Source organism: Neopsephotus bourkii, unplaced genomic scaffold (genome assembly GCF_033783945.1).
Source record: "Neopsephotus bourkii isolate Nb327-2 ecotype Australia unplaced genomic scaffold, CSIRO-AGI_Nbou_v1 NB_549, whole genome shotgun sequence".
Classification (NCBI taxonomy): Eukaryota; Metazoa; Chordata; class Aves; order Psittaciformes; family Psittacidae; genus Neopsephotus; species Neopsephotus bourkii.
In genome coordinates, this window is record NW_026901050.1 from 1,560,102 (window position 1) to 1,587,226 (window position 27,125).

General features: G+C 40.7%; 1 protein-coding gene across 2 annotated transcripts in view; it reads right to left on the reverse strand.

The window, feature by feature from the left end:
* The window catches only part of RFTN1 (raftlin, lipid raft linker 1), a 101,731-nt gene that overhangs the window by 62,804 nt on the left and 11,802 nt on the right, over nt 1-27,125 (reverse strand). The window contains exon 1 of one of the 2 annotated variants that reach the window (XM_061351044.1): nt 5,081-5,159. The exons of the other annotated variant lie outside the window; for it this stretch is intronic. Coding sequence (XP_061207028.1) covers nt 5,081-5,144 — 64 coding nt within the window. The 5' untranslated portion in view covers nt 5,145-5,159. Of the gene's footprint in view, nt 1-5,080; nt 5,160-27,125 lie in introns of those variants that run through there. 2 annotated transcript variants of the gene reach the window in all.

Genomic DNA, 27,125 nt, shown 5'->3' on the forward strand with positions numbered 1-27,125 from the left:
AACATGGGATTCCTGGGTCTGCAGAACTGTGCTTCCATAGACAGACTGGTTCATGTGATGCAGATTCCTCCCCCAGAATCCCTGCCGCTAATTATCCTCTGGACACTGTGTAAGTTATTTGCTGCAGAATCTTTCTGAGCAGTAAGTTAGGTTAATAATCATACAGTCCTCTTTAAAAGCAGGTTGAAAAAGGCCATCACAGTTTCCTGAAGAGTCACATTCATTCTTCAACAGTCTTCAAACTTAAATGGTAAGATTACAATTATTTCTTCAGCTAATTCCTCTAAGGTGCATACCTGTAGGTTCAACCTACTTGAAAATGCCTGATTTATGAAACCAGCTTACTTTACCTTAGAAAAATGCTAGTATTTTCAGAAAACTTTATACAACTTTCAATAAAATTCATTAAAACATTTTAGTTGCTAAAAATATATCTAATCATGCCATTTCTGAAAGAAAAAAGAAAATCAAAATTGTGTAGAACAGAGATTTGTGTAAGGTAAAAGAGCAAATTAAAAACCTCTAACTTGCCAAAAGATAAAGCTGAATTCTTTTAGCAGCCTTCATGTTGTTCTTCATATGCAGTTAGCTCTAAGTTTTGTATTCTGATCCATATTTCTGTATTTATTGTTGCACTTCACAATCTGTCCTCAAAAGACTCTTTTGTCTATTCTGTCTACATTTACACCAGCGTGTAAGAAACTTGTAAATGACAAATGCTGTGTTTTTCAATCTTGCTAAGACTGAACGTGGAAACGGAAGTGCTGGCTGCTTTTGGAATCGATTATCAGGCAAATGAGTTTGTTGCCTGACTGATAACTGAAGCTGAAAACACGTCCAGCAATGCCCGGATACATACAGAACACTACAGCTTAGAGATCCTTCAAAAAGAAAAGAAAGTTTGTGCTACACAAGTGATACCCATAAGGTGACTTTACTGGGTCTAGCGACTCACGCATTCTTTGCTGCTAATGGAAAAAAATGACCAAACACACTGTCCCCATCTTGCCACAGAAAAATCAATAAAAGGATTGAGTTGACATAAAAATCTCCAGGTTGAGTCATGTATATCTGAAAGGGGTCATGTCTGCAGCTCAAAGAAGCAATTTATGGGAAACAGTAGGTGGTGATGCAGTCTGCCACAGGGATCCTGAGAGACTGAGAGCAGGATGAAAAAAATGGTTGGGGAGACTGGTATTGAGGAGAACTCATTCCTCCTATGTTAAGGAGCTCCTTTGTTCCTCCTGATGGATCATCCAGGGCTGCTACCACAAAGATCAGCCACCAACGGCTTCAAACTGAAGCATCCCCTATGACCTCCAACAACTGTGCTATGGTCCATGCTAAAGAGGCAGATGTACCCTTATCAAACACCATGAGGAAAGACAGTTACAGGAACTGTCTACAGTAAGTAGGGTAATTTTTCTATATTAAAACAATAGATTTGGATATCTTTTAGATCCTGTAACCCAACCTTTCAAATAAGAAAAGCATTATTATGCTTTGTAAAATAAAGTATGGATTCACCTATTAGCCCATGCTTAATAAAAGCAATCAACTACAGTAGAATCATAGAAACATAGAATACTTAGGGTTGGAAAGGACCTTAAGATCATCTAGTTCCAACCCCCCTGCCATGGGCAGGGACACCTCACACTAAACCATATCACCCAAGGATTCATACAACCTGGTCCTGAACACTGCCAGGGATGGAGCATTCACAACTTCCCTGGACAACCCATTCCAGTGCCTCACCACCCTCACAGAAAAGAATTTCCTCCTTATATCCAATCTAAACTTCCCCTGTTTAAGTTTTAACCCATTACCCCTTGTCCTGTCACTACAGTCCCTAATGAAGAGTCCCTCCCCAGCATCCCTAGAGGCCCCCTTCAGATACTGGAAGGCTGCTATGAGGTTTCCAAGCAGCCTTCTCTTCTCCAGGCTGAACAGCCCCAACTTTCTCAGCCTAACTTCACACGGGAGGTGCTCCAGTCCTCGTGACCCTCCTCTGGACTTGTTCCAACAGATCCATGTCCTTTTTATGTTGAGGACACCAGAACCAGATGCTTTTAACTCTCTTTGATAAGCAGCAATTTTCCCTTCCTGCTAGTTACATTTATAACAAAGCTAACCCAAACTTTACTGCTTTTTAATTTCTTTCTACTTAAATGATAACTATGCTCAAGGAAAAATAGTATGTTCAGTGTCAAATGGCATTTACTTAATTTCTCTTTACTGAAATTGTCAAAAGTCTGGGTCCAGTTTAGGTCTTGGCTTCTTTTTGCTTATCCTTAATACTTCATTTAAAAGGACAAGTACACTGTTCTGTATTTCTATTATCCTGTGTTAGGTGCTTACTTGGTTCGCTTCCTCCAATGGAACAAACTAAGTGTTGGGATTTTTTTGGTCTTAATTTTTTTACATGCTTTCCTGATTAAGCTTTCATGTTTTTATTCCAGTCACAGCTATTGCAAACTGATGAAGCCCTTAATGACAGTTCACATTACACATGAAAATGCTCAACAAAAATACTGGATTCCTTTTACTTACTTTCTGTTCCCCTTTACTTTTTTCACATTCATCTGCGTTTTCAAATTAATGTTCCTCATTTTATTATGAAACATAAAATAAGCCTCTTCCTTTTGCATTAAAACAACCAAACATCAACTTGGTATGTACACAGATCATAGAATCAAATAGGTTGAAAAAGACCTTTAAGATCAAGTCTGATCATTACCCCATGACTTCCAAGCCCACCCCTAAACCATGTCACTAAGGGCAAACTGATCTCCCCTTGAGATCTCCCCTCATGGCTGCCTCTCATAATCTCCACTCACAGCCGTCCTTCATCTGCTTCCCGTAGTGGCCCACAATGTATAGCTGCCTCCCCTACCCCTCATGGCCACCCCTCACACCCCAAGGCAGCCCCTACTCTCCCCTCATGGTGACTGCATGGCTGTCCCCACTCTCAGCTCATGATCTCTCCTCATGGCCACCCCCTCCTTTCTCCTCATGATCTCCCCTCAATGGCTGCCCCTTCTTTCCCCTCACAATCTCCCCTCATGGCTGCCCCTCCTTTCCCTTCATAATCCTTCCTCACTCTCATGGCCACCCCTTCTCTCCCCTCACAATCTTTTCTCATGGCCACCCCTTCTCTCCTGTTACAACTTCCCCTTATGGCCGCCCCTTCTTTCCCCTCACGATCTCCCCTCATGGCCACCTCTCCTCTCCCCTCATGATCTCTCACCCCTCACAGCTACCTCTCCTCTCCCCTCACAATGTCCCCTCATGGCCGCCCCTCCTCTCCCCTCACATACACATTCTCTGTCTATAGTGGGTACACAAGAAATCACTTTGCACCAATACATGCCCAAAACATGGTACAGAAGGGGGTCTGACCCAGAAAACAGACTGGCAAACTCAACAGACCCACATTACTACGTGATGCAGCAACTCTCTTCCCTGGTAACTGCAAGCACAACACTCCCACTTCACTGAACCACAGAACAGTTTGGGTTGGAAGGGACCTTCAAAGGTCACCTAGCCCACACCCCCTGCAGTAAGCAGGGACATCTTCAACTTGACCAGGCTGCTCAGAGAACCGGACTCTGAATGTTTCCAGGGATGGGGCATCTACCACCTCTCTGACAACCCACTCCAGTGTCTCACCACACTCATCATGAAACATCTCTTCCTTTTACCCAGTCTTATCTCCCCTCTTTTAGTTTAAAACTATTACCCCTTACCCTATCACAACAGGCCCTCCCAAAAAGTTTGTCCATGTCTTTCTTATAAGCCCTCTTTAAGTACTGGAAGGCCACAATAAGGTCTCCCCAGAGCCTTCTCCTCCCAGCTCTCTCAGCTTCTCCTCATATGAGAGATGCTCCAGCACTCTGATAATCTCTGTAGTCCTTCTCTGGACTCACTCCAACAGGTCCACACCCTTCTTGTATTGGGGACCCCAGAGCATGAAAGAAGAGTAGAGGGGCAGAATCACCTCCTTTGACCTGCTGGCCACCCTTCTTTTGACACATCCCAGGATACAGTTGGCTTTCTGTGCAGTAAGAGCACATTGGTGGCTTATGTCCAGTTTTTCATGCACCAGTAGCCCTGGGTCCTCTTTGGCAGAGCTGCTTTTAATACCTATCACGTACTGATACTGGGCATTGTCCTGACCTAGGAGCAGGACCTTGCACATGCCCTCGTTGAACCTCATGAGGTTCACAAGGGCCCACTTCTCGAGCTTGTCCAGGTTCCTCTGGATAGCATCCCGTCCCTCGTGTGTCAACCACACCACTCAGCTTGGTGGTGTCTGCAAATTTGCTATGTTATTTGATCAAGCCTAACACACATCAGCAGGCTCAGGCCCTTCAAGTAATGCACTCATAACTTTCCTTTTTCAAAGTGCAGGATGAGGCTGTTCCCAATCCCATGGTTGCTGCAAGCTATTCCCATTCAAAGCACCCAGAGCCAGTAATCTATGGAGTCACTTGTGCTCCTGTTCGCACCTCCTCTTCCTTCCAGCACCACAAACCTTGCAGGCCCCTGTGCAAAGCTATGGCTTCTGCAGATGACTCATGGAAATGACCATGTCCTTGTGTCTCCTCCCCAGATGATCTCAGAGCAATCCCCGGAAGAGGAATGAGAGAGAAGTGCCACAAGGGCAACTGCAGTGCAGCTCTCCCTCTCCCCACTGCAGGCTCAAAGGCAGGTAGTGACCACAAAGCAAGGCTCTGTCTGTGAGCTAGAAGGGAGCAAACATTCAGACATGCTACTCAGTCATTCCTACTCACTGCTTCCACACATCTCCCTGCCCAGCATGATTTTTTTGCTGCTGTCCTTCTAAAGCAGCTAAATCTCCCTCCTCCACCCTGAAAAGCACATAGGAGACCACGTAAAAGAATCTGGGCAGTGCCAGGCATTAGTGTCCATAGCCCTTGACAGACCTAGCAATGGGCACGTAAGATGAAAACAAGCTACAAGCAAAATTATGGTCATATGGTAATATAGTAATACAGTCATTACCCCAACACCATCCACTGATGCCCTGCAGGGCTTTATAATAGATCTGGCTATTTACCTCCTGCCTTTAGTGACCACCCCGTGGAAAGAAGCATTAGCTCGCTCTGTTGTGCCTCACACATCCCACCAAGGTGGTTGTAATTGCATGTCTGCTGGCAGGAGACTAAATAGCAACAACAAATGGAGACAATAATGTGTCAAGAGAGCGTATCACCGACCACGTGTGTGAGCAGACACATAAATCTGGCCCAGGTCCACAAAATTTCCCATGCTTTCATGCAGGGACCTTCCTGAGCATGTTTATGATTGTTTATACCAGCCCTGATGATTTTGCAGAACAGGAAAGCAAGCACACTTCCTCTATTTAGTATGAGGATTGCCGTTTCTGAATTTAATATTCATTCCCTTCCAGTAACTTTAATTTAATTTAAATAAATCGAATCTACAGCAGACTAAATTCTAGTAGAGCAAAAGATTGTCTTTGCAGTAGGGTCAGTGAAAAAATCTAACTAGAAAGTTTACTGTTAAAAGATGCAGTTTCATGTACATTAAAACATTTCACAGGAACATGTTAAATGCAGCATAGTTTTTAATTTGGATAATACTTGTGAGTTTTTAAAAAAGTAATCTATCAATGTTTTGCATTACCAAAGTGGTTAGAAAAGCACTTTTTTTTTTTCAGGGGTTCTGTGAATTTCCACTCCACTTCAAATTACAGAATTACCTGTATTACTGGAAGCGTGATTTTTTGTTGGAAGGTACAACTGCAGTGACAAAAGAGGCATACTCAACAACTAGGATACACAAACAAACCAGTGCCGCTCTGAGCAGCTTGTTTCTGCGAGGTGAACACCGAGTGCTAAATGAAGCACCATCCTTCCAGATCTCTTTCTGGTTTGCCAAAGTCCTTGCGTTTATCTGTGCAGGCTCTGAGGGCTGAATGGTACCCCAGCTCCCTGCAGAGAGGTGGGTGAGCATCAGAATTCACCTGGAGGAAGGTGCGGGGTAAGAATCTATTGCAAGCTTTCTTCTAAGGATGCAGCACAGATTGGAAAGGACCTCCTCTGCACTATAAATAAGAATGTTTTTAAGGCACTTTTCGCTGAGTTATTTAGCAGTTGGTTGGGAGCAGCTGAAGGAATCCAGATCATCATCCTTTCCAACTATTAAGGCTTGGGAAGGCCAGTTTGTTACTCTGGAGAACAGAAAGCAAACTGTTATTTGAATATTATCAAAACACTGCTTGATTGATCCTGGGAGAACAGAGTTATTTCCAAGCAGCGCTGATCTCAAAACATCTACTGCAAATTTTCATTCTTTGTTACAAACACTAAGGAACTCTCTTTTATGTAGCACAAATTCTTTGCATGGCAAAACAACACTGTCATTGTACTTTCACACAACTCTATTCTTTCCTCGTTCAACCCACAAATAGTTTCTTGTCAACAATAACACAAATCTATCATAGAATCAGAGTACTTCCAAAGAAAATAAAGGAAAACCCACTAATAATGTAACTTAAAGAACACAAAGCAATGAAGAGATTTCTGGTGAGTTTTATGAGGAACTCCAAACAATTATTTCTGAACTAAAATCTACCCAAGAAATGCTAAATCAGTATGAGAAACCTAGCAGAAAATATATAGTGCTTTTGACAATGTCACACAGCTTTAATTACCTGAAATACACTAATGGTATAATCTAATGAGTTCAAAGCTCAAGCTTTTGGAGTAACAACTATACAAGCTATACTACAGTCTCTTTTCCTTTCTGATAGAGCCTGAGCTTCCACGAGGTGTGTACAGAGGTCCCTTAATTTCAAAGCCAAGCCACACAGTTTGAGCGTGTTACTGTTGAGGCTGTCAGAAGAGGCAAGATACCCAATGTTAACGCATCATTTTGCTTTTTTGGTTATGCTACATGACACAGCAGTGATTTTTCTTTCAATCTTCAAGGCAAATACAATAAATGTCCTCATCAAAGAAAGGAAGAATGAATATGCAGGAGGAATCAGGACTTTAAATTAAGGATGACTGTTCAATAAGCTCCTAGTGTTTACTTTTAGTGAAAACGTAATAATGGAACTTACAGATATTCAAAAGCAAAGCACTGTCTTAAGAGGGTAGATAGAGGGAAAACCAAAGAAATACTGTGAAACTGCATGCATGCCCTTTGAAAGTATGTATTTATATAGATATGTGTGCATATATATATAAACAACATTCCTTCCTTTCCTTTAGTCAAATTGAGAAAGTACTCAGATAATTCACAGATGCAATGAGATTGCCTGCAATTTTGTGTAATAAATTGTGTTGTCTAATCTCATTGTATCTGTGAGTTATCTTGTTTGTTCTCCAGGCCAAGTTTCATTTCTGTATCTTGCAACCAGAAGATAAATATCTTCAGAACTGGGTACATTTGCCGCAAACACTATGTGGTTATATATGGGATGGTTTCATCTTTGGTGTTTTAGAAAAAGGAAACAGCCAGGCTACCACCTCCACTAAGTGAAAAAACAATACTGAACAGAAGTTTAGTTACCTAAATAAACTGACAAGCACTTCTTAAATGATTCACAGCTTACATACATTAGCTTGTGGCAGCATTATGGAAAATGGACAAAATTAAGACCACCTACTACACAAAAGAAAGGTTAATGACTGTGCAAGAAGCAAAATAAATCATTAAAGGGGGGGGAAGGGATGACTTCTTATTTAAACTGTGCATAGAAAAAAAAACCAAGTCCTACCCCTTCTGTGCCTGAGCAGCTCTTTGAAATGGTATTTTTTTACTCATCTCTGCTTGGTTCCATTTTCCTAAATTGGTGCAGACCAAACACAGAGACAACATAGATCATTTATATTTCACAAATCCAAGAAAACTCCAATTATGTCTAACCAAAAGGAGGTGTTCAAAGCTGCAGTATTTTATTCATACAGACTTGTTACCTACGTAGGCTCCAAAAAGGCAAGAATTACACTGAATTACAGGAGAGAAGGGATTAGTTCTGAGCTACAGGAAGGGCCAACATGTTAATTCACATCTATTTTTCAACCCCTCAAAAAAGTACTGGTTCCTTGCCCTAAAGTCTGTAGATACCATGTAAATCTCCTGATGGCAATACTTTAGCTGCCAAAAGCAAACACTGCATGCCATTGATTTTAACAGCTTAAATAGTGAGCCAGGACTTCTCAACAATTCTGGTGAAATTGGTGGTGCAGCAAGTTACATCCTCTCACAGCAATTAGCCAGTAATCAAACACTTGAAAAAGGAGGGAAGGAGGAGTTACTCAAGGGGAGACAAATTAAAACTCACTGAAGAGATCTTCTGATATCTTAGAAGTTGATGGCATTATAAAATCCGGGGGGCTGATGTACGTTTTTTGCTTTGACCCCTCTCTAGCTAATGTGCCCACTGGTAGTCCTAGCAGCAATACTAATGAGCACTAGAGAGTTTCACAGTTAAAGCGCATCCTACAGAATCTTCTCATTCTCTCCTCCAATACTTTTTAATGCATACATGCCTTTTCTTCCTGGCCCCCTACTTTTCCCTTTCTTCTTTTCTCTGTTTTATGCTTCACTTTGGTATTTCCATATTTCTGGCAAATTTTCATTTCAGATTTTAGAACTACAGAACATGACAAAGAAGTAACAGTGGATTCTTCGCAAATTTTACAAGGGCCAAACTTGGATTGTAGTAAAAGAACTGTACAAAGCACATATTATATCCTCAGAAAAGTATAAAAAAAAATGCCTACTTCATGAAGCTCCAAATTATGCAGAATTTATTCATTTTATAGTACACTTTTCTAGATGAGAGAAACCTCCTTGGTTTTTCTATGTAGGTTTTTCTAAGCTTTCCAAATCACTATATCCTATTGACAATAGAACGCTGCATGTGTTGAATCCTCAAGGAGTTAAAAAGGAGGAAGGTTCATGTATCAATCTACGTTATTCCATCCAAAAGAACCGAGACCAACCTTGAGATTACTGGTTTTATTTTTAACCAAGCACAGATGAACAAAGTAGGTTGCATGCACTGTATTAAGGATTTCTTCCCATACTCATGAGATAGTTAAGAACTGTAAATCTGATTGAAGCCTAGTTTCCACAATGACAAATGACAAGAAAGTATCAAAATATTTAAGAAAAAGGGAGGAGAAAAGTCATCAGTCGTCACTGTGGCTCAATACATCCACTATGATAGGATGCACATTTTTCATGATACACTGAACATTGTGATTAAAATCAAATACTTGGCACAACTCAGACAAATGAGAAGATAAAACTGCCATCAAAGCATTACGATAAAGCATGGTGTTTTTCCCCAACTCACAAGATAATTGCTGAATATCAAATGGACATGGAAATAAGAACATTTAAAAGTCTGCATTTTTTAAATTCAGCATTCATCACAAATATCTAAATTTACTGACATATCTCATAACCTTGGGAAGAAACATTTGGATTTATCAAGATAGCTGTTATTTCCCAAGCCAACCTGTGCAACAGAGAACTGATAGTCTCCAGGGAAACCAAAATCTTCTCGGCAGGTCATGCTTGTATGCTTTTTATACGTAATGCTTTGCGTTATATGTACAGAAAGGGACATACAGCTTTAGAAACTCCTTAAGGCTTTATTCAAAAGTTACCTGCTGGTTTCTATTTATCTTCACTTCAAATCTCGTGTTTCGCATGCATTTTCCCCTTCTGTTATAATAGGTGTTTTTAGTCTTTCTTGTAAAATCTTATTTAGGATGATACTGTGTGCCAAGTTTGTTTGATTTGGTTTTTTACTTTAAAGCTAGAAATGGATTTTTTCCAATCCTGTCATTTAAGTCTATATATTACCCTATTTCAGATGTTCTTATTTCTTAACTACATCAACCAGCAACATTCCTTTTCTTCAAAAGGCGGGGGTAAGCACTAAGCACTTAAATTTTAAATTAGAATAAGTATCATAGTGACTTTCATCTTTTTATCTCTTTTCTGGCTCAAGATAGCTTACTTTTTAGATACAGACATGTCCAAATTATGCATGTTTTTATTTGGAAGACAAATAACATGAAATGTAACTTCTCAGTGCTCTTTTGGCACTCCTTTAAATCAAATTCTCCTATTTGGGAAATCCTGTAATTTTTCATAAATATCTGTTAAATTGTTTTCAGCTTTACTGGCAAAACTAAATAAATGTTAACGCAGCCAAAAATGTAACATACATTGTATAACTAAGCAAGCAGCGTTACTTGAAACTATATTCTCAATTAGATTCTGGCCCTAGGTTTGGTTATGTTTGAAAAAGAAAGTTGGGCAAGAGAATGCTACATGATGAAATTCAGTATAAACAGGAGATACTCAGGGGCAGGTAAATTAAATTCAGAGGAAAGGGAGATACAATACTTTTGGATTGTTTTTAAACACTCTACCCTGTAGTGATTCTAACACAAACACGTCTGTGGGCACCTATACAAGACCCAGAACACACAACAGCTGTTAGATTATGAACAGAGAAAAAACTGATTTGTTGAACTTTCCAGGAAAACTCCAAATTTTAAAAAGGAATAAAAAGTAAATTAGATCTGTCTTCATTTCCAGTCTTTAGGCCTGATGGGGAACTGCAATGAAAAGCCAAATGCAAAACATTCTCCAGAAAGTATTTACCATTCCTCTCAACTCTCCTGCCCACACCTCTACTTTTTGTTCAGCTGTATTGATAACAACAACATACTGTCACAGGAAACCCTCTCTCCAATGACACACTTAACATGTGAAGATATGTGTGTGAATGTATGAAAATACAAAGTGGCAGTAATCCCTATCAAGTAATTTCTCCAATGGTCCCAGATTAATTTGGCATATGCAAGAACCATATATTACCCCATCTGTGATTTTTAGCATAACCAAATAAACTAATTATAGAAGGTATAAACCTAGAGCCACAAAATCAATTACTTTGCAACGAATTAGGCAATGGTGTGCTTAGGAATGAGGTAAGGGTGATTTACAGCTATAGCAAAGAGGACCTACTTTACAGTCAATACTTACTGGATTTGCTGACTCTATTGGTACACAAAGGTGATTAATGATCTGATTAAAACCAGTACTAAACACTTTTTGCTACCTTTGTCACTATATACAGTGCTACCATACAAATCCCCCCTCAAGTTTTTTTCCCATTAGCATAGTTAATCAAGAGTGATTCCCAGTGAAGAGGCTTTTGTTCTCCAACCTCACTGCAGCCGCACCCTCCTCCTTTCTTCCCACCCCTTGGATTCCTCAGCTGAAGAGCAACAGTGATTTGTGGCTCTGCTGGAGCAATGCACTTGCTTGCTGGCCAGTGAGCTGTCACCAAGGCAAGCGTGCATGGCTTGGTTCTCCTCACCTTTCCCTGATCGATACAGATGTCCGTCCTCTACCCAACAGACAGCTTCCACAAAAGTAGCAGCAGCCTAATCATCCCGAAAAATTTGGAGCAAATTGCTTTGAAATTGTGCGGTTATAATTATTTGGAGGCATGAGACAGACAGACTGTGAGCCTTTTTTAACTCTCGTTTCCCTAGGAAACCAGTTCAGAAACAAAACAGAAAAAGCCATCACACTACCACCCTCAAACCCTCCGAAAAAATACCCTTCACAAATAAGGGCCTGGAAAGAAAATCCTGCTAAAGGTATTATGGGATATTGCCTTCTGTAACACCTCTAACGGTGTATTTAACAGTGATAAAGCTTTCACAGAACACTGAAAACTCCTAGGCAAGCAACAGTTCACCACTGGCACCTAAAAGTAGTATGTCACTGCCAAACACACCACAGCACTTCAACTTGGCAAGAGCACTTGACAGAAAGCCAAAGAGTAGTGGAAAAGGCTGTTAAAAGTTAACAAAGCACTTCCCAAAAGTACTGCTTTGTTTTTTTAAGCAAGTCTGCTAGAGCATGGGTGATGGATTTACTAAAGAAAAAAGTTTTCCTTGGCAAAAAACCCTGCTTTTTTGCTCAGAGCAAATTTTCCTGTCATTCTCCAGAATTTGAACTCCTACTCCCTTGTTTCAAAAAAAATGTGGCCAGTTTCTATTTTCCAGTGAAGAATTCCCACACAGTAATACTGATAGCAAGCAAATCTATTGTTTAATATGGGTCATGGGAAAACAGCCACAAATTCAAGCATCATTAGAATGGAACAACTAAAGTCAAATTATATACATATATATTTAAATTTTGCAATAAAATGGATGTTGTTGCAATTTTGTTTGCAAAAGGTAGCAGAGTATTTCTCCAAATGTTTATGAGAAGGCATAATTTTACCTTAATTTCCCAGTGTAGTTGTGTCAGAAAAAGTGTTGCATCTAAAACATTTATTGTGAATTAGAAGATCAGCAGCAGAGACACCTTACCTTCAAAGCTGCCAAAGAATGAGTTAATGAAGTTATTATAATCTAATCCCAAAGTAACAAGTATATGCAATAAAGATGTAACAGATGTCCTGTCCAACAGGGACAGAATTCCTTCATGGTATGAAGGAGGTAATTAAAAAGCATTATGTAGGCAATCTTCAGATTTAAGACTTTCCTTACCCCTGGATAGGATCCCCTTCAGATTAGTGACATCAAAAAAATTAGTTTCATAAATGCACATTCTTACTGATTAAATAATAAATACAAAGCAAATAAACAGGTCAGTTTCTCTGCTTTGCAAGGAATAGAGAATAATCTTTCTAGGTGGCACAGTGGTGCATGAGGATGCATATTCAGAGCCAGCACACAACAACAGAACTGCTTGCTATTGTTCTTGTCAGCCACTGCTAACACAGACAATACCTCAGGACCAAACCTGTGAATGTGTGCAAAGCACAAAGCCTCTATGCCTTGGCTAACACTGTTTTATCAGAGTTCCTAATAATGCCTGAGAAGGTCACAAGCAGTCTCATGTGGCTCTAACTTCTAATCATATGACAGTCCATGTTAAAGACACTTTCATTTCTCTCCATTCCTAAATATTCTGCAAAACAGAGAATCATTTCTAAGTCTTTTAGGTCAAGAACCTGCTCCTGGCTCATAAAGAAGTATCAGTGATAAAACAGTCTGAGTTTTCACCAATCATTCTGGAAGGGCTCCCTGGAAGTATATATCGATGAGCAAACCAATTTTGCTCCAAAATTTACTATAATGAAAAAACCAAACAAACAACAAAGCCGACAAGCAGTGCAAGAGTGCCGCTTGAAAACAAAGTCTTGCAATTAGAAAGTATTTTATTCAGTGAACATGTGGTGAAGAACAATGAAAATAATCCCACAGAATATGTACAATTTTATCTATTTGATCATTTGAAAGGCTTCATCAAGGCATTCAACCCAGCTGGAAAAATCTAGTAGAATAAGGACAGAGGAGAAAGACAGATGCTGCATCTGAGCTGAGCATTCCTAAGTAAATAAACAACAAACCAAACCAAAACAAAGAAGTGATTCTGACACAGTTCCAAACTTTGAGACAATAACTTAACAAAAGACCATTTATTCTGTCACTCTCTCTTCGTTCTTTTGTTTTGTGATTTGAGATAAAAGTAGATGCTAATTTTTTTTGCTTACTAATAATCTGTACAGTAATTGCTAGTGAATTAACCCATGCATCTTAGCACTATTTGTCAATTCTTATATCAGCTGTTATTAAGAAATTCAAGGAAACAATTGTTCAAATGAAAGAACACCAATAGAGGGCTTAGCAACCAAGGAACTACAGCAGTAAGACTGCTGTTTATTTATATTTCACTAGTAACCATGTCTTGGCTTACCTCTAACTTTCTCAGAATTCCATCTATTTATCTGTAAACCTCATACCTCATTCTCTTTAAGATTTAAGGCCTTTTATCAATTCATTTGGAAATGCATGGCATCTTTAGGACTTCTCACATCCTTGATGTCTTAAATTTTTCATGCACCACATAGGACGGAAAAAGCCTCTGTATTCTCCGACTGAGATGAACTCTTTCAACTGACGACTGTTTAACAGAGACAGGTAATATTTTTCCAGCTCTTAACTCACCTGATGGCTGTCAAGCTTGTCTTATGTGTGTTGATCAAGAGCTGCAGCTCACAGCAAAGGCTTAATGAGATTCGCTTCCCCTTGAAAGGGCTGTTTCTTTCAAGAAGATCTGTAGCTAATCACTGCAAGTCTCTAGTGGACATTATTTGGGCAGAGAAGGAAAGGAGAGACAGAGCTCCATTGATGTGAAATAAGCAGGGTTTGCAAAAAAAACCAAAACAACAAACAACCAATTGGCTGTAAAGCTTAAACCTGAAGTTCCTGTACAAGACCTTATGAAAATGCATGGGTTACCATTTACCAGTAAGAGCCATACCAAGTAGCTACAGCAGCTGAGTAAGCATCAGATCGAGCTGAAATTTCTCATATGTCACCTCATACCTGGGAAACCCCCTGACACTGCTGCTCATCCTAAGTTTAATCATATAGCACAGTGTCTCACAAGTATGAAACCACTTGCAAAAGCGTAACTGCACACAAACCAAGAGCTTGCTGGATGTGCAAGTTATATCACAGAAAGCAAGTTGCGACTTCATACAGTAACTATGTCCAGGATATCACATATTTGTATGACTGCAATAAGATGAAATCAAGTCATTGCAACTTGGTTTAGTGTTTAAGATAAAGGCCAAAAATAATCATCACATGCCAAGGTTTTGCCAAGGTATGTGACTGAGTGCCAACGGAGCTGGGTTGGGAGCTAGAAGCAAGGCTAGCACAGTGCTCAGCAAATGCTAATAAGTTCTTGTCCTCCACATGAACATTTTTCCAGGCTGCCTCATCACTTACAGAGAAAGCCACAGTCTGGAAGCCCGGATCAATCTTTATCAGCTTTGTAATATGTAACAGCTGTAAGAAAGTGATGTTCAAACAGTGTTTCACCAAGGAATCACATTGCAGAGTTCTGAAATTGCCACAGGTTGACCATGAACCAGAAGGCAGGTGTCAGAAGCACCCAAATGCAGCCCTAAACTAACCTAATGCAAAAAGGCACATTACATCAGGCCCAGTTTGAGATGTTTGCTTGGCACTACATTTACATCTTGTACAGACAGAACACGTGTTAGTCTATCTATCACCTGTGCACATACACAGAGGCACTGAAAAAACAGAAACAAAGGTCTCATGTCGATAATGCAGTATCACAGATATCAATGTCTCTCTCAGTACTAAGTCAAGGTACAGAAAAAGCAGGTCAGGCATTCACAAACAAAACCAATGCAAATACTGTAAGAAGACTAACCTGAAGAACAGTTAGCACTTGATACACAACCATTAAAGTCTGCAAATTATATTACTTTGCCAAGCACAATATTCATAATCTTATTTAAATTGCAGTCACAATTATGCTTGTTGCTAAAGCAACAATTCTACCTATTTACAGAACTGGGCAAAGAAAACAAGAAAGCCTGTGAGTTCCATGCACAATAGAAATGGTAGATTTAAACTACCTGTATGTTCTCAGGCTGTCCTTCAGATAAAATTTCAATCAGATATTGATCTTTCTCAGGAATGACAGCATTTAAGGTTTAAAATAGCCACTCCCTGTTCAGTAACGAGTTAAGTCTAACGCAGTCGGGGAGGTTTTCCATGTCACATTCAGATTCAAAGAACAAAAGAAGTTTCATGGAAGACCCAAAAGCAATCTGAACCCAGAAATGTAAGTTGTCTTCTTCAGTACAAGACCATGTGCCTGCCCATGTGTGATACCATGCGTTTTATGCAGAAGAACTCAACAGCAAATCTTGTCAGAATGACAGCCGCAGTCCCTGCTGGGTTTCATTGGTATCAACGCAACAAAAATGCATCCCTCTGGCACCAGAAAGCTCCCAAAACACTGAAAAGTCATGCAATGACACATCTTCTTATTAACAAGCCAAATAATACATGTCCCTCCATTCTTACTGTCTACCATCATCACCAAGGTTCTTCAGTTTGTGTGTTCTGCACCTCCTGGCCCTTGATATTCTTTCCCTATTTTATTTGCTCTACTATTTCTTAATGCCCCCTCCTTTCTAAAGACCTTGTTTCTCTTCCCACTGTGTATGAGTGCCCATATCTATCCTGGCAACAAAGTGTGCAGAGCATATGGAGTGTCACACTAACACAGTCCTCTCAGGCTTCCAGACACAGAGAGATGCTTCTGTGAAACCCCTTCCCTACCCAAACACAGGGAAACACAGTGACCAACATTGCAACAACAGCACTATACACCGTTTGGGGTCTTCATGCCCATGACCTACAACAGCATGCTTCCATGCCAGCGTGGTTCTGCCTCTCTGGAAGACATAGCAATAGGTGCCCTTCCCTTTTGCACCTGGTCACATACTGCCTTAGAGGAGCAGCAGCAGCAAAACAGTCCTGCTTCTGAACATTCCTCAGCTGAATGTGGGATCCTCTGCAGAGAGGATTTCAGCATGCAGCCTGCAGACAGGGTGCATACCTCCCATGCTCTCCCCATGACTTTCAGCACAGTGGCAGACACCCAAGTTGGACTCTGCCATTTAGCTTTTGTTCCAGTTCATCTCTGGACATGCTGGTCCACTGGGGAACATTTCTGGTGTGGGCCGTATCAGCACCCTATCACCCTTTTTTCCCTATTTTTGTCCCTGGTCTGGAAGTTCCAGATGTCTCTTTCCCTCCTTTGCTTTTCACTCCCTTTTGGGCCATGCTGGTCTTCTCTGGGAATAAAGTTGGCAAAAGCACTGCATGAACTTTTTCAGATCCATTGCTGTTTAGCTGCAGCTGTGCCTTCCACTTTATCAGCACAGAAGCCTGAAGTGCACACGTTTTCTGGGGTTCAGCAGCAGGAAAGCTGTGGCAGGGAGCCTGGTCTAGGGATGTTACAGCTCATCACAAAGCTGACAGACATCTTGATTGCTGCATTTTTTTTGTGGGAAAGAGTGTAGAGGCAGTATTTAGGATTGAAGGATTCTGGCTATGAAGACCCTTCGGAGCTTCATATGAGCTGACATGTCAGCTGAGTGTTGACAGCCTATAGAGCAGCTGACAGGACACGGTCCTGCTCTGAACGGGGTGCTTGAGCCAAAAGCCTAGGAACAGGACTGGCAGGCCATTTCCTCTGCAAGCTAAAAGGAAAGCAGAGAAGGAACGGATGCTTCCCAGAGAGAGATGCATGTTTCCTTGTGGAGAAAAGGGAAGAGTTGATCTCCACACAGCAGGATTTAATCAGCCTGTACTATCTCCCTTGTCCTTACAAGTCTCTCCCCTCCAAGCCAGGGGAGCAGCACAGACTGTATCACTCTTACCTTTGTCAGTTCTCCCCCCTTTGTCACTTCTCAGAAGAGCAGGGAACAGGATTCACCCTCACTCCTCCCTTTTCCTGCATGCTGTGCTGCTGCTACTTTTCAGCTGTGCTTTTCCCTAGCAAACAACTCAGTCCCAAGTCTCTTGGGTTTCCTGAGGGCCACTAAGCCAGCACGCAAAGGCATTTGCCAACTGGAAGAAAAAGTCAAAGCCGGCATTGACAGTCAGGGAAGAGACAAAGTAACTATGACCACCTGAAAGGCATAAACAGTCAAATGCCACCACGCAAAGGGTGAACCTCTTCACTTCTAGACACGCAGCTCTCTGCAAGGGCAGTGTTTCAAACACTGTTTGGAGGATGGGACTGCATACCCTGATCATGACTTTGTGCACTGCAAATTTGCCCTCCCTCTCCAAACTGGTTAGCCACTGACCAACAGGTCCTACAATCACAGGATGCCATAGGATGACAGACAGCCCTGTGAGAGCAGGTTTGGACTCCCAGAATTTTGAAGACTAACGGCAAAGTCTGTCAGTAGCCTGTAACAACAGCAAGTTCTGACCCACCACACCATCATTAGTGCAGGGAGGCAACCAGTAGCCCAGCCAGTCCAACGTTATGTCACACATCCATGGTACCCTCCTGTGGATGTAGGGCAGAGCACAAAAAGTGAAAGCTCAAGAAAGTAAAGGACAGTCCATGTCTTCATCCTGAGACAAAACAGGGAGGGAGCAGGAGGGAGTCAGCTCATCTGGAGCGTGCTCACACAGCACTTGCCACAGCTGTAGGAGGATGCTCATCATTTTTGCCACTGACAAAAAAGTCAGAAGTCATAAGGCAGTAGGTGCAATGGTAGCATGTATGGAAAATCAGGAACAGAAAACAAACCCAGAGCAGAAGTAGAACAGAAATTAGACTTGCTTCTGCATGTGAAATCTTTTGACAAGTGTCACTGGCAGAGGCAATGACAAGCTATAGTCATCTGCGTCACACAGACACTGGGACAAAATAGCATGTCCTAGAGTGGCTCCCAGAAGGGCTTGCAAGCCAGAAACCAAACACAGTTCAGTTACCTTTCCCTCAGGCTGCTTTGAAGCATATGCAGTGGGATGTTCAGTGTACAGGAGGACACTAAATTTTGTTCAAAGTAAAACCGTCAAAATACATTCAATGCAGTGTGAACTCCCCAGAAGCAACTGCTCCAACCTGGCTATCTGTCCCTCTTGCACCACAGTGCTGGCTTGAGATACACACAGCCTGTTATCAGCCAGTGCCTTTGGGTCTGACACCAAGAGTCTGTTATAGGATATGTGAAATAGCTAGATGTTCACACTGTTTCCATCACAATAGAGACTCTTCATTCTTCATAAAGGAAGAACAGAAAAATAAATGCAAACAGAAATAATCCCACACAATCTAGATATGTCTCCTCAATATTTTCTTTTCAGTACAATCAAAAATGACTTCTCACACTCAAGAGCAGCCGACACCAGCAATTCCTGTTTTCTCCCAAAGGGGGTACGGTATCCTCCATTTAGGATTAACCAACTCTATGTCTTTCATTTGCATGAGATTTTAGCCTAACAACAACACTTATTTACAAGGTAAATGATTAAGAACTCCATTAAAATTAAAATACTGCACAGATTTCATGTATCATCTTTTATCTGGTTGATGTCAAGGAAACTGTAGTAACAAGTACTGGAAAGGCTAAACAGATTACTACAGAGGTGGCTTCAAATCACTTCTCTGCCATAATAAAACCATAAGGCATTTATTACTCAAAGTTACAAGCCACTGTGTGATCTCCTGCTCCAGTTAAACAAAGGGGAAGTTTTGTTTCTGAGAAAACAGGATTGGGCCCCTGTGACTTGAAGAATCTCACCTTTCCATCAGAAATGCCTGTCTTATCAGCCCTGCAGACTGCCAAACCCAGCTCCTTGGCTCTTGAACAGCATCACAAGAATGAAAACCACATGCAGATTAGAAAAATGTACAAAGCCAGAGGCAAAAGAAAAGACAGGACCACTTGGATCATGAGCAATTCCTGAGAAAAAGACATGGAAGTTCAAAGCTCTTTTCAGGCAGATCCCAGAACTATTTTTCCGTGATGTGAGTGAATTACAACATTCATGTATGTGTGATGTACTGTATGCACCTCTTGTAATAATTAACTAACTACATTAAGAACAAGCTTCAGCTAACACATTAGAAACAATAAATGACTGCATGGTAAAAATGGAGCATTGTAGCTCCCTATCTTCAGTCTAAGAATGGGTACAGAATAGGAAAGTTAGCACAAATGTGACTTTTGCAGCAGCCATATTTTTTCACAATGTGGAACATGCATAAATAGAAAATATCCTGCAGATGTTTCTTCCTTCCCTAACCCATTTTTCATTGGCACGTACCCACTGCCCAACTACACATGCACAATCCACGGAGAAAAGTGGATATGCCATCGCTCAATGTATTGGGGGTAAGAGTTCAAAAAAGCATCTAAAAGAAAACCACATAATCATGTTTCCAATCACAGTTTGAAAATCCTGTACCAAAAAGCATGCTCTTTAACATATTTGAGATTTCTAATACACATAGCATGTTGTATCTAAGCTTTCATCTAGCCTATAATGTACTATTCCAACACAAAATAGCAATGCCACAGTTCAGCTGAATTTTGAGGAGACAGGCAATGCCAGCAAATTACAGTTTTTCCATCTGAAGGTGTGTGAAAAGTACAGCCTTTTTACACATATATAACTGTTATAGTATGGCTAGGAAATTTAATTCATAATATTGACTAGCTCTTGCTTCAGATTAAGTGAGAAGGGTGCTTTGGAGGCCATGGTCTGGCTCCTAGAGCACCGGACTTCCAGGGACCTATTCCCTATTCTGTCATGGTCATCACAGGACTTTTATCTAAAGCTCTTTGTATTTTCTGGTGTAGTGCATAAAGCAAAATGGAAAAGATTGAATGTTCATATCCTCATGAACTACCCCCTCAATAATATAGACATATATCCAATACATGTGTATTACACACACTATTGATGTACAGATGAAGATATGCTTATTCATATAAAGAGAGAATGCATGCATGCAGGGTACCATTAACAACGAACCAGAGACTGTAATTATGGAAAGCAAAGCTTGCATTTGGAAACTAGAATATTTCTAACAGATTCTACTTGAGTTATGCAGCCTTATTAAAAAGGCAACCATGGTAAAGAAGTTCAAATTATTTCCCAACAATTCTTTAAAGCAATTACATTTATGATGTAATTTACTGCATTTATTAAACTACTAACATATGGAATGCTCCTTTTATGTCAAACTGCAAGTTTCCCAAGACACACAAATAAGTCTTATAAACTGCTATAGCATGAACATTCCATTTTGCTGTGACTTCCAGTGGCAAGTCCTGAAGGGTTACTTATTACTACAGATTGTAATTCATTTGAAACAGAATACCAAGAGAAGCCAAAAAATTCCATTTCTTCATGTTTGCGTTAATAGAGAGGACTGAAGCCCAGATCCAGGAACCTCTTTATGTTGATTCTTTTCATCATGTGCATACAGTCAAACTAAGTTGAATGGGATATGCACACAGACAAAGCTTAAATGAAGGGGAAGCATTAACAGAACCTAGGCTGCACAGAAGTAAGCCATTGGCCTCTTCTGCGCATCGTCTTACTGCTCTGAACCTGTTACACATGAATCTCCTCTGAAGCAATGTTCTTGTCTGTTGTAGACAATCTATACAGAGTCTGGCTCAAGCTATTATACCACATTAATACCATAACAATATTTGGCTGGGCTAATTTTATTTCATCACTTCTGAGGACAAAATGGTGGTAACAGACCTGGTCAACCTGAAACACAAAATGGAATGCTAATTTCATTTATGTTCTTTTGCTTGCAGAAATGAAAACAGGAAATTAAATAACTTCACCAACGGGGAAACAACTGCTTTTACTAGTCTTAAATAATAACACCTGCAAATGCAGGGTTTCTTCTTTTTTCAGCTGTACAGTCACTTGCTTGGAGAAGTGGAAGGGTTCTGTGTGGTTTTCATGGTGGGGTTTTATAAGTGAATGGTGAAGAGAAACAGAAAGAAGAAGCCAGGCACAAATAACTGCTTAATGCAATATAAAAATTACCAATAGGAAGAGACAGTAATCACTGAAGTCAACAACAAATATGTTCTGTGGCAAACAGAATTTCCTGATTAAAAAAAAATGCACACATATGCTATATGAAAAATGCCTTCTCTATCCTTAACTCAGACACTTCCCAGTGCATGATGCTTCCAAGTTCCTATCAGAATATTTCTTTCCCCCCTTTGAGAGGAAAACTGGGGTGGTTTTTCTTCATTTAAGCCTAAATACAACTGAAATGTAATCCAAAATTCAGAGTACGTGCATATGGAAATATTTCTTTAACGAGTGATCATAATATAATTTCTTTTATAAAGGTTAATGCATTGTGTTTTGTATTAGAAAAAAGCAATAAAATTCAATCAAAAGCCCAGCCACACACTTATAAGACTGTAACAAATAATTTTTGAGCAGTAGAACTGGTTCCAAAACATTATTGTGTAGCATCCAGAATCTTGTCAGAACTTGAAATATAGATACACTTTCAAATTTTATATATAGATGCATGCATATAAATATATATATACACATATGTATATAGAAAATGGGTCAAAACAGGTTTTATGTGTGTAGTAAACTTGTAATACTAGGAGTACTGCCCTGGTAAAATATATGTACTTAGGCCATAACACTTAAAACACTCAAGCAAAAATAGGATGGAAACGTTTGAATGTAACTAATAACTTTTCAAATCATTTTCTTCGGTTTGATTTTTTTTCTTTTTCCTAAAGACACAGATTCTTGCCAATAAGCAGAGAAACCATACGCCCTTGTATTCACATTATAACTTTGGAACTTCTTTGGGACATGTGAAATACTGCTATTTTTCATTCTGTCAGTCAAAACATCTGGATTTTAGTGGTTTTATAGCACAAATGGCTTGTTCAGAGTATAGCCTTTCCCCATTTAAAAAAATTTATACCCTCATTCATTCGCATCACATGGCCAGCATATGTTTCATGCCAACTCTTTTCAAGGGCAAAACCTGTCATAACTCATCAGGCCAATGAATTACTACAGGAATGTAAAGCAAAGCAAAAAGATTCAATCAAATCAGTAGGAAAAAAAAACAACCCACCAAAAACCAAACCCTAAATACCAAAAAAACTCCACACTGTTCTGAGGAGAAGGGAAGAGATAAATAACAATCAGATTCCTGGCTTCTCTCAGGAGGTCATCATAACTGAAAAGAGGTGGAAGTAAAGAAATAAAGGATAAAGAGGGAGAGTTTCAGTACATCCTGTCACTGCCAGTTAATTTTTCCAAAATAAGTCCATCAGATAAGATCAGGGAAGGAATGCACATTATGTAAATACTTCTCTTTCAGGCAAAACAACGAAACAAAACGGTCTTGCCCCACAGAGTCACTGCTGAAAATGCAGTTGCTTTAAATGGCTATTCCTTTTGTCAGCACATTTCTTCAAGTTTGCTCATCATTTGCCTCTAATTTCCAATAAAGCTTGGATATAAAAAGGTACACTAAGATCATTATTCAGCTCTTTTTATTTATACGGAGAGGGATGCAAAATAAACGTTTACTTTGGGGCAGGTGATACAATCTTTTGGGTTGTTTTCTTCCAGTAAAGGCCATAATTAATCTTTTGCAGCTTTGTACCAAAAGGTTTGCTGCAACATTAACCTAATGCTGCCACCTTTGACTTGCCTCGGTTTTTTTAATGTTATAAAATTCAATCATTCCCGCTTAGCGTTAGTATTGTCTCAAAGTCAACAAGAAGGCAACCGAGGAGCTCTGAAGAGAGGATTAGCCAGCAGAGAGCTAGAACATTCAAATAGCAGATAAAGGTAGTGTACACCCTCTTCAAGGCATTACCCTGCACCCCTTGCAGGCCACCTTTGGGAGCAGTGGGTCTCTGAGATAGAATGACTTGGACAAGCAGCAGAAGAAATGACTGGGGGTAGAAACCTGTCAGACAAACCAGCTGAAGATGGACTAGACTGTACAGTGATGGATGAGCCTGACTCTGAAGGAATAAGCCTTTCAAGATGACAGTGAGGCGGGTAAAGTTGAGCTGGATAAGCACACCAGGAAAACACACCAAGCTACATGTTATAGGGACGGAAGCCTAGTACCTCACCCAGCAATGAGCCATCCAATTTACAAACCTATTAATGGCTTCTTGATGAGCAAAAATATGTGATGAAATTTATCCATTTAATATGGGTGAAATCTGATGTGATTTCACCTGAGGGACAGCAACAGTCCACAAGCTTTGGGCAGTACAAATGACTAAAGAAAAGACCACAGGATGATGTTGTCAAGGGCCACCATTAAAGAGACAGTGATTTCTTGGAAGAGGCCACCTCTGCAGTAGTAAGAAAGGTGAGGATCACAAGCAGACACTACAATGCCAACAACTCAAAACAAGCATACTCACCTCAAGGTTTTGAAATGCCTTAGAAAAGTGCTCTTTTTTCCTCAAGTGCCAATCTACACTAGATGATAACCTTTTGCTACTATCACTTATCACACTTGCTCAAGAAGGACAGTGGCAAATCTAACCATTTAATTCTGAAGAGCCACGCAGATTATCAGTGTTGTGGCACACAGTGGAAACTGACGGGTTCTTCATAGCATGCTTTCCTTGAAAGCTTGGGAAATCTTTCTCTAGGCACTAGTATGTCAATCTTGTAACACTGGGAAATGTCAGAATGAGGTTTACACTTGCAACCTTAATTGTGTCTTTTGCATCGATGCATTATTAATACAGTATTTAAGTAAGTGATTAAACACTATTTTCCACTGGACATCTGCATCAGTGCTGAGCAAGGCTCAAGTCCAAAAAAAAGTTAGAAGTGTAATAAAGGAGCATATTTCCTTATATTCCTTCAGCTGTGTATGGCAGAAGCTAAACAATAACCAAAGAGAGCAAGCAAGCAAAGTTAAGTTTCTGGCTAACATAGAGAAATGACCAGCAGGACATTATTTTAGCCCTGTTTTCAACAGAGCCATGCTAAGGGAATGAGTTTGTAACAGTGTAAGCTGACTTACAGAAGGTCCTATTTCTTTTCCTGACTGCCTACTCCCACCACTTCTACCAGCTCCAGCATTCTTCAGACCCTTCCACAAGACGCTGATCTGGCAGAGGATAACCAAACAAAGAGACTGCATAGCCTTCTGCCAGATCCATGAGTTAAATCAACTCACAGAGCTGACAGGAGGCAAGAGAGGGTAGCAGTATCTCCCCATGCATAGCTGCAGAAAACTTAACAACAGCTGCTTTAGCACATGAAGAAATGCTAAGGAATTGGGAAACTTCTGGCATTAATCTGTGTATTAGACCCCACTTGTAACATGGAGATAATCACATCCTTCTCACCATCAAGATTAAACGCCTGTGAGAGACACAGTTATCAGAGCAGTAAACGTTACAGAAACACCCCAGAGAAAAATGAGTACCTGTCTTTAGAGCCAGCCTCAGTAGTGTTCTAAATAAAGGCTAGAATAAGGATGTAATAAAAGACTCTGCAGCCACTCATAATTTAGCATGGCTTATTCTAAAAGCCTAATGAAGCAGAAAACCTGTGGAAAAAATGATGTCAGTATATATATACACACAGTGAAAGGGCTAAAGTAGGTTCACAGAAGACAGATTTCACAATCCAAAAGTTCTTTTTACACAGCTGTGAGCATTTCATTTTCAGAAGCCCTGAATCCACGCAGATACGGGTGAACCTTTCATCATTAACTCTGGTTATCTGCAAAGATTATTTCTGAGCAAAAATACAGATGAATCAGTGAGGCTGTCACCATTGAGAAAAACCTGGAATGCTATAACACTACACAGTGTGACATACAATCATAGAATACTTAGGGTTGGAAAGGACCTTAAGATCATCAAGTTGCAACCCCCCTGCCATGGGCAGGGACACCTCACACTAAACCATATCACCCAAGGCCCCATCCAACCTGGCCTTGAACACTGCCAGGGATGGAGCGTTCACAACTTCCCTGCGCAACCCATTCCAGTGCCTCACCACCCTCACAGGGAAGAATTTCCTCCTTATGTCCAATCTAAATTTCCCCTGTTTAAGCTTTAACCCATTACCCCTTGTCCTATCACTATAGTCCCTAATGAAGAGTCCCTCCCCAGCATCCCTATCCCTATCCCCCTTTAGATACTGGAAGGCTGCTATGAGGTCTCCACACAGCCTTCTCTTCTCCAGGCTGAACAGCCCCAACTTTCTCAGCTTATCTTCATACGGGAGGTGCTCCAGTCCCCTGATCAGTCTCATGGCCGTCCCCTGGACTTGTTCCAACAGTTCCATGTCCTTTTTATGTTGAGGACACCAGAACTGCACACAATACTCCAAGTGAGGTCTCATGAGAGTAGAGTAGAGGGGCAGGATCACCTCCTTCGGCCTGCTGGTCAAACTCCTTTTGATGCAGCCCAGGATACGGTTGGCTTTCTGGGATGCGAGCGCGTACTGAAGCCGGCTCATGTTCATTTTCTCATCAACCAGCACCCCGAAGTCCTTCTCCACAGGGCTGCTCTGAATCTCTTCTCTGCCCAGCTACATCCCCCCCTCATTTTGTTGTCCACTGGCATGTTTCAGAGACTGGAGTGATGGGGATACAACATGCCAAAGCACAATTCAATGGGAGCTGGATAGCTTTGGTGAGCATTTGATGGGAGTACTTATAGTCTCTTTAAAACCATGCCTCCTAAAACCATAATAAAACAATCTCTGATGAGTAAGAAAAACGTACAAGTACGCTTTACAACAAACCTATCAATTTAATCAGACTTGGAAAGTCTTGGTTTCATTTTCTGCTCTGTGCCAGACATCCTCTGTGCCTGAGGCAAGTCACACTGCTATTACTTGTACCGATTCCTCCTCCATACAGTAACAAAGATGAGACTTCATGAGGTATCAGGAGAATGCTAAAGCTTGTGAAGCAATCAGACAGAACAGTGATGAGCATCCCAGAAAAGCCCACACAAACGTCTTCTCAATATTAATTCATTTTCACTAATAACACAGTACGTGGTACAGCTCAGTAAAAGTTGTCAAACTATCAAAGGACATGAACGGTTCAGTTTGAAATATAAATACATACGCACAGAAACAACTGCAATACATAAACATGAAAAAAAAAATCCCTCTCCATTTGTTTGGTGCTTTCAACAACTGCAGCGCACTCCATTAGCATAACAAAACCCACAAGAATCCACGAGTGTGGGAGATAGGCAAAGTCTGTGAAGACAGAATTTCTCAGCTCCCACACTGCCTACAAAAGCATGCTCCTGTCCAACCACTTATTCCAAACCTCCACCTTGCTCCAGATCCAAGTTCACTTGCAGCAAGCTTTAAAAAACAATTCTTGTTACCCTGGGCTGAACATACTGAACTGCATTAGAGGTGTCACATGCAGCACTGTCTCACACAGTGAGAGACGTACCGCTTTGGCTTTTCCTTTGACCCGACTTGCAAAATCAAGAGAGCTAGCAGAACACTGCAGGGCAAAAGCATAAAGGCTCTACCTGGCATCCTGCCAACGAGCTGTAACAGATTTTGGTGCTGTGTTGTTTTATATATATAGCAAGAAGCAGGTCCCAGCCTTCTGCTCAAGCTTCAGATTTCCAAACGGTGTGAGGAGTAATTGCTTGTAGAACAGGCTAA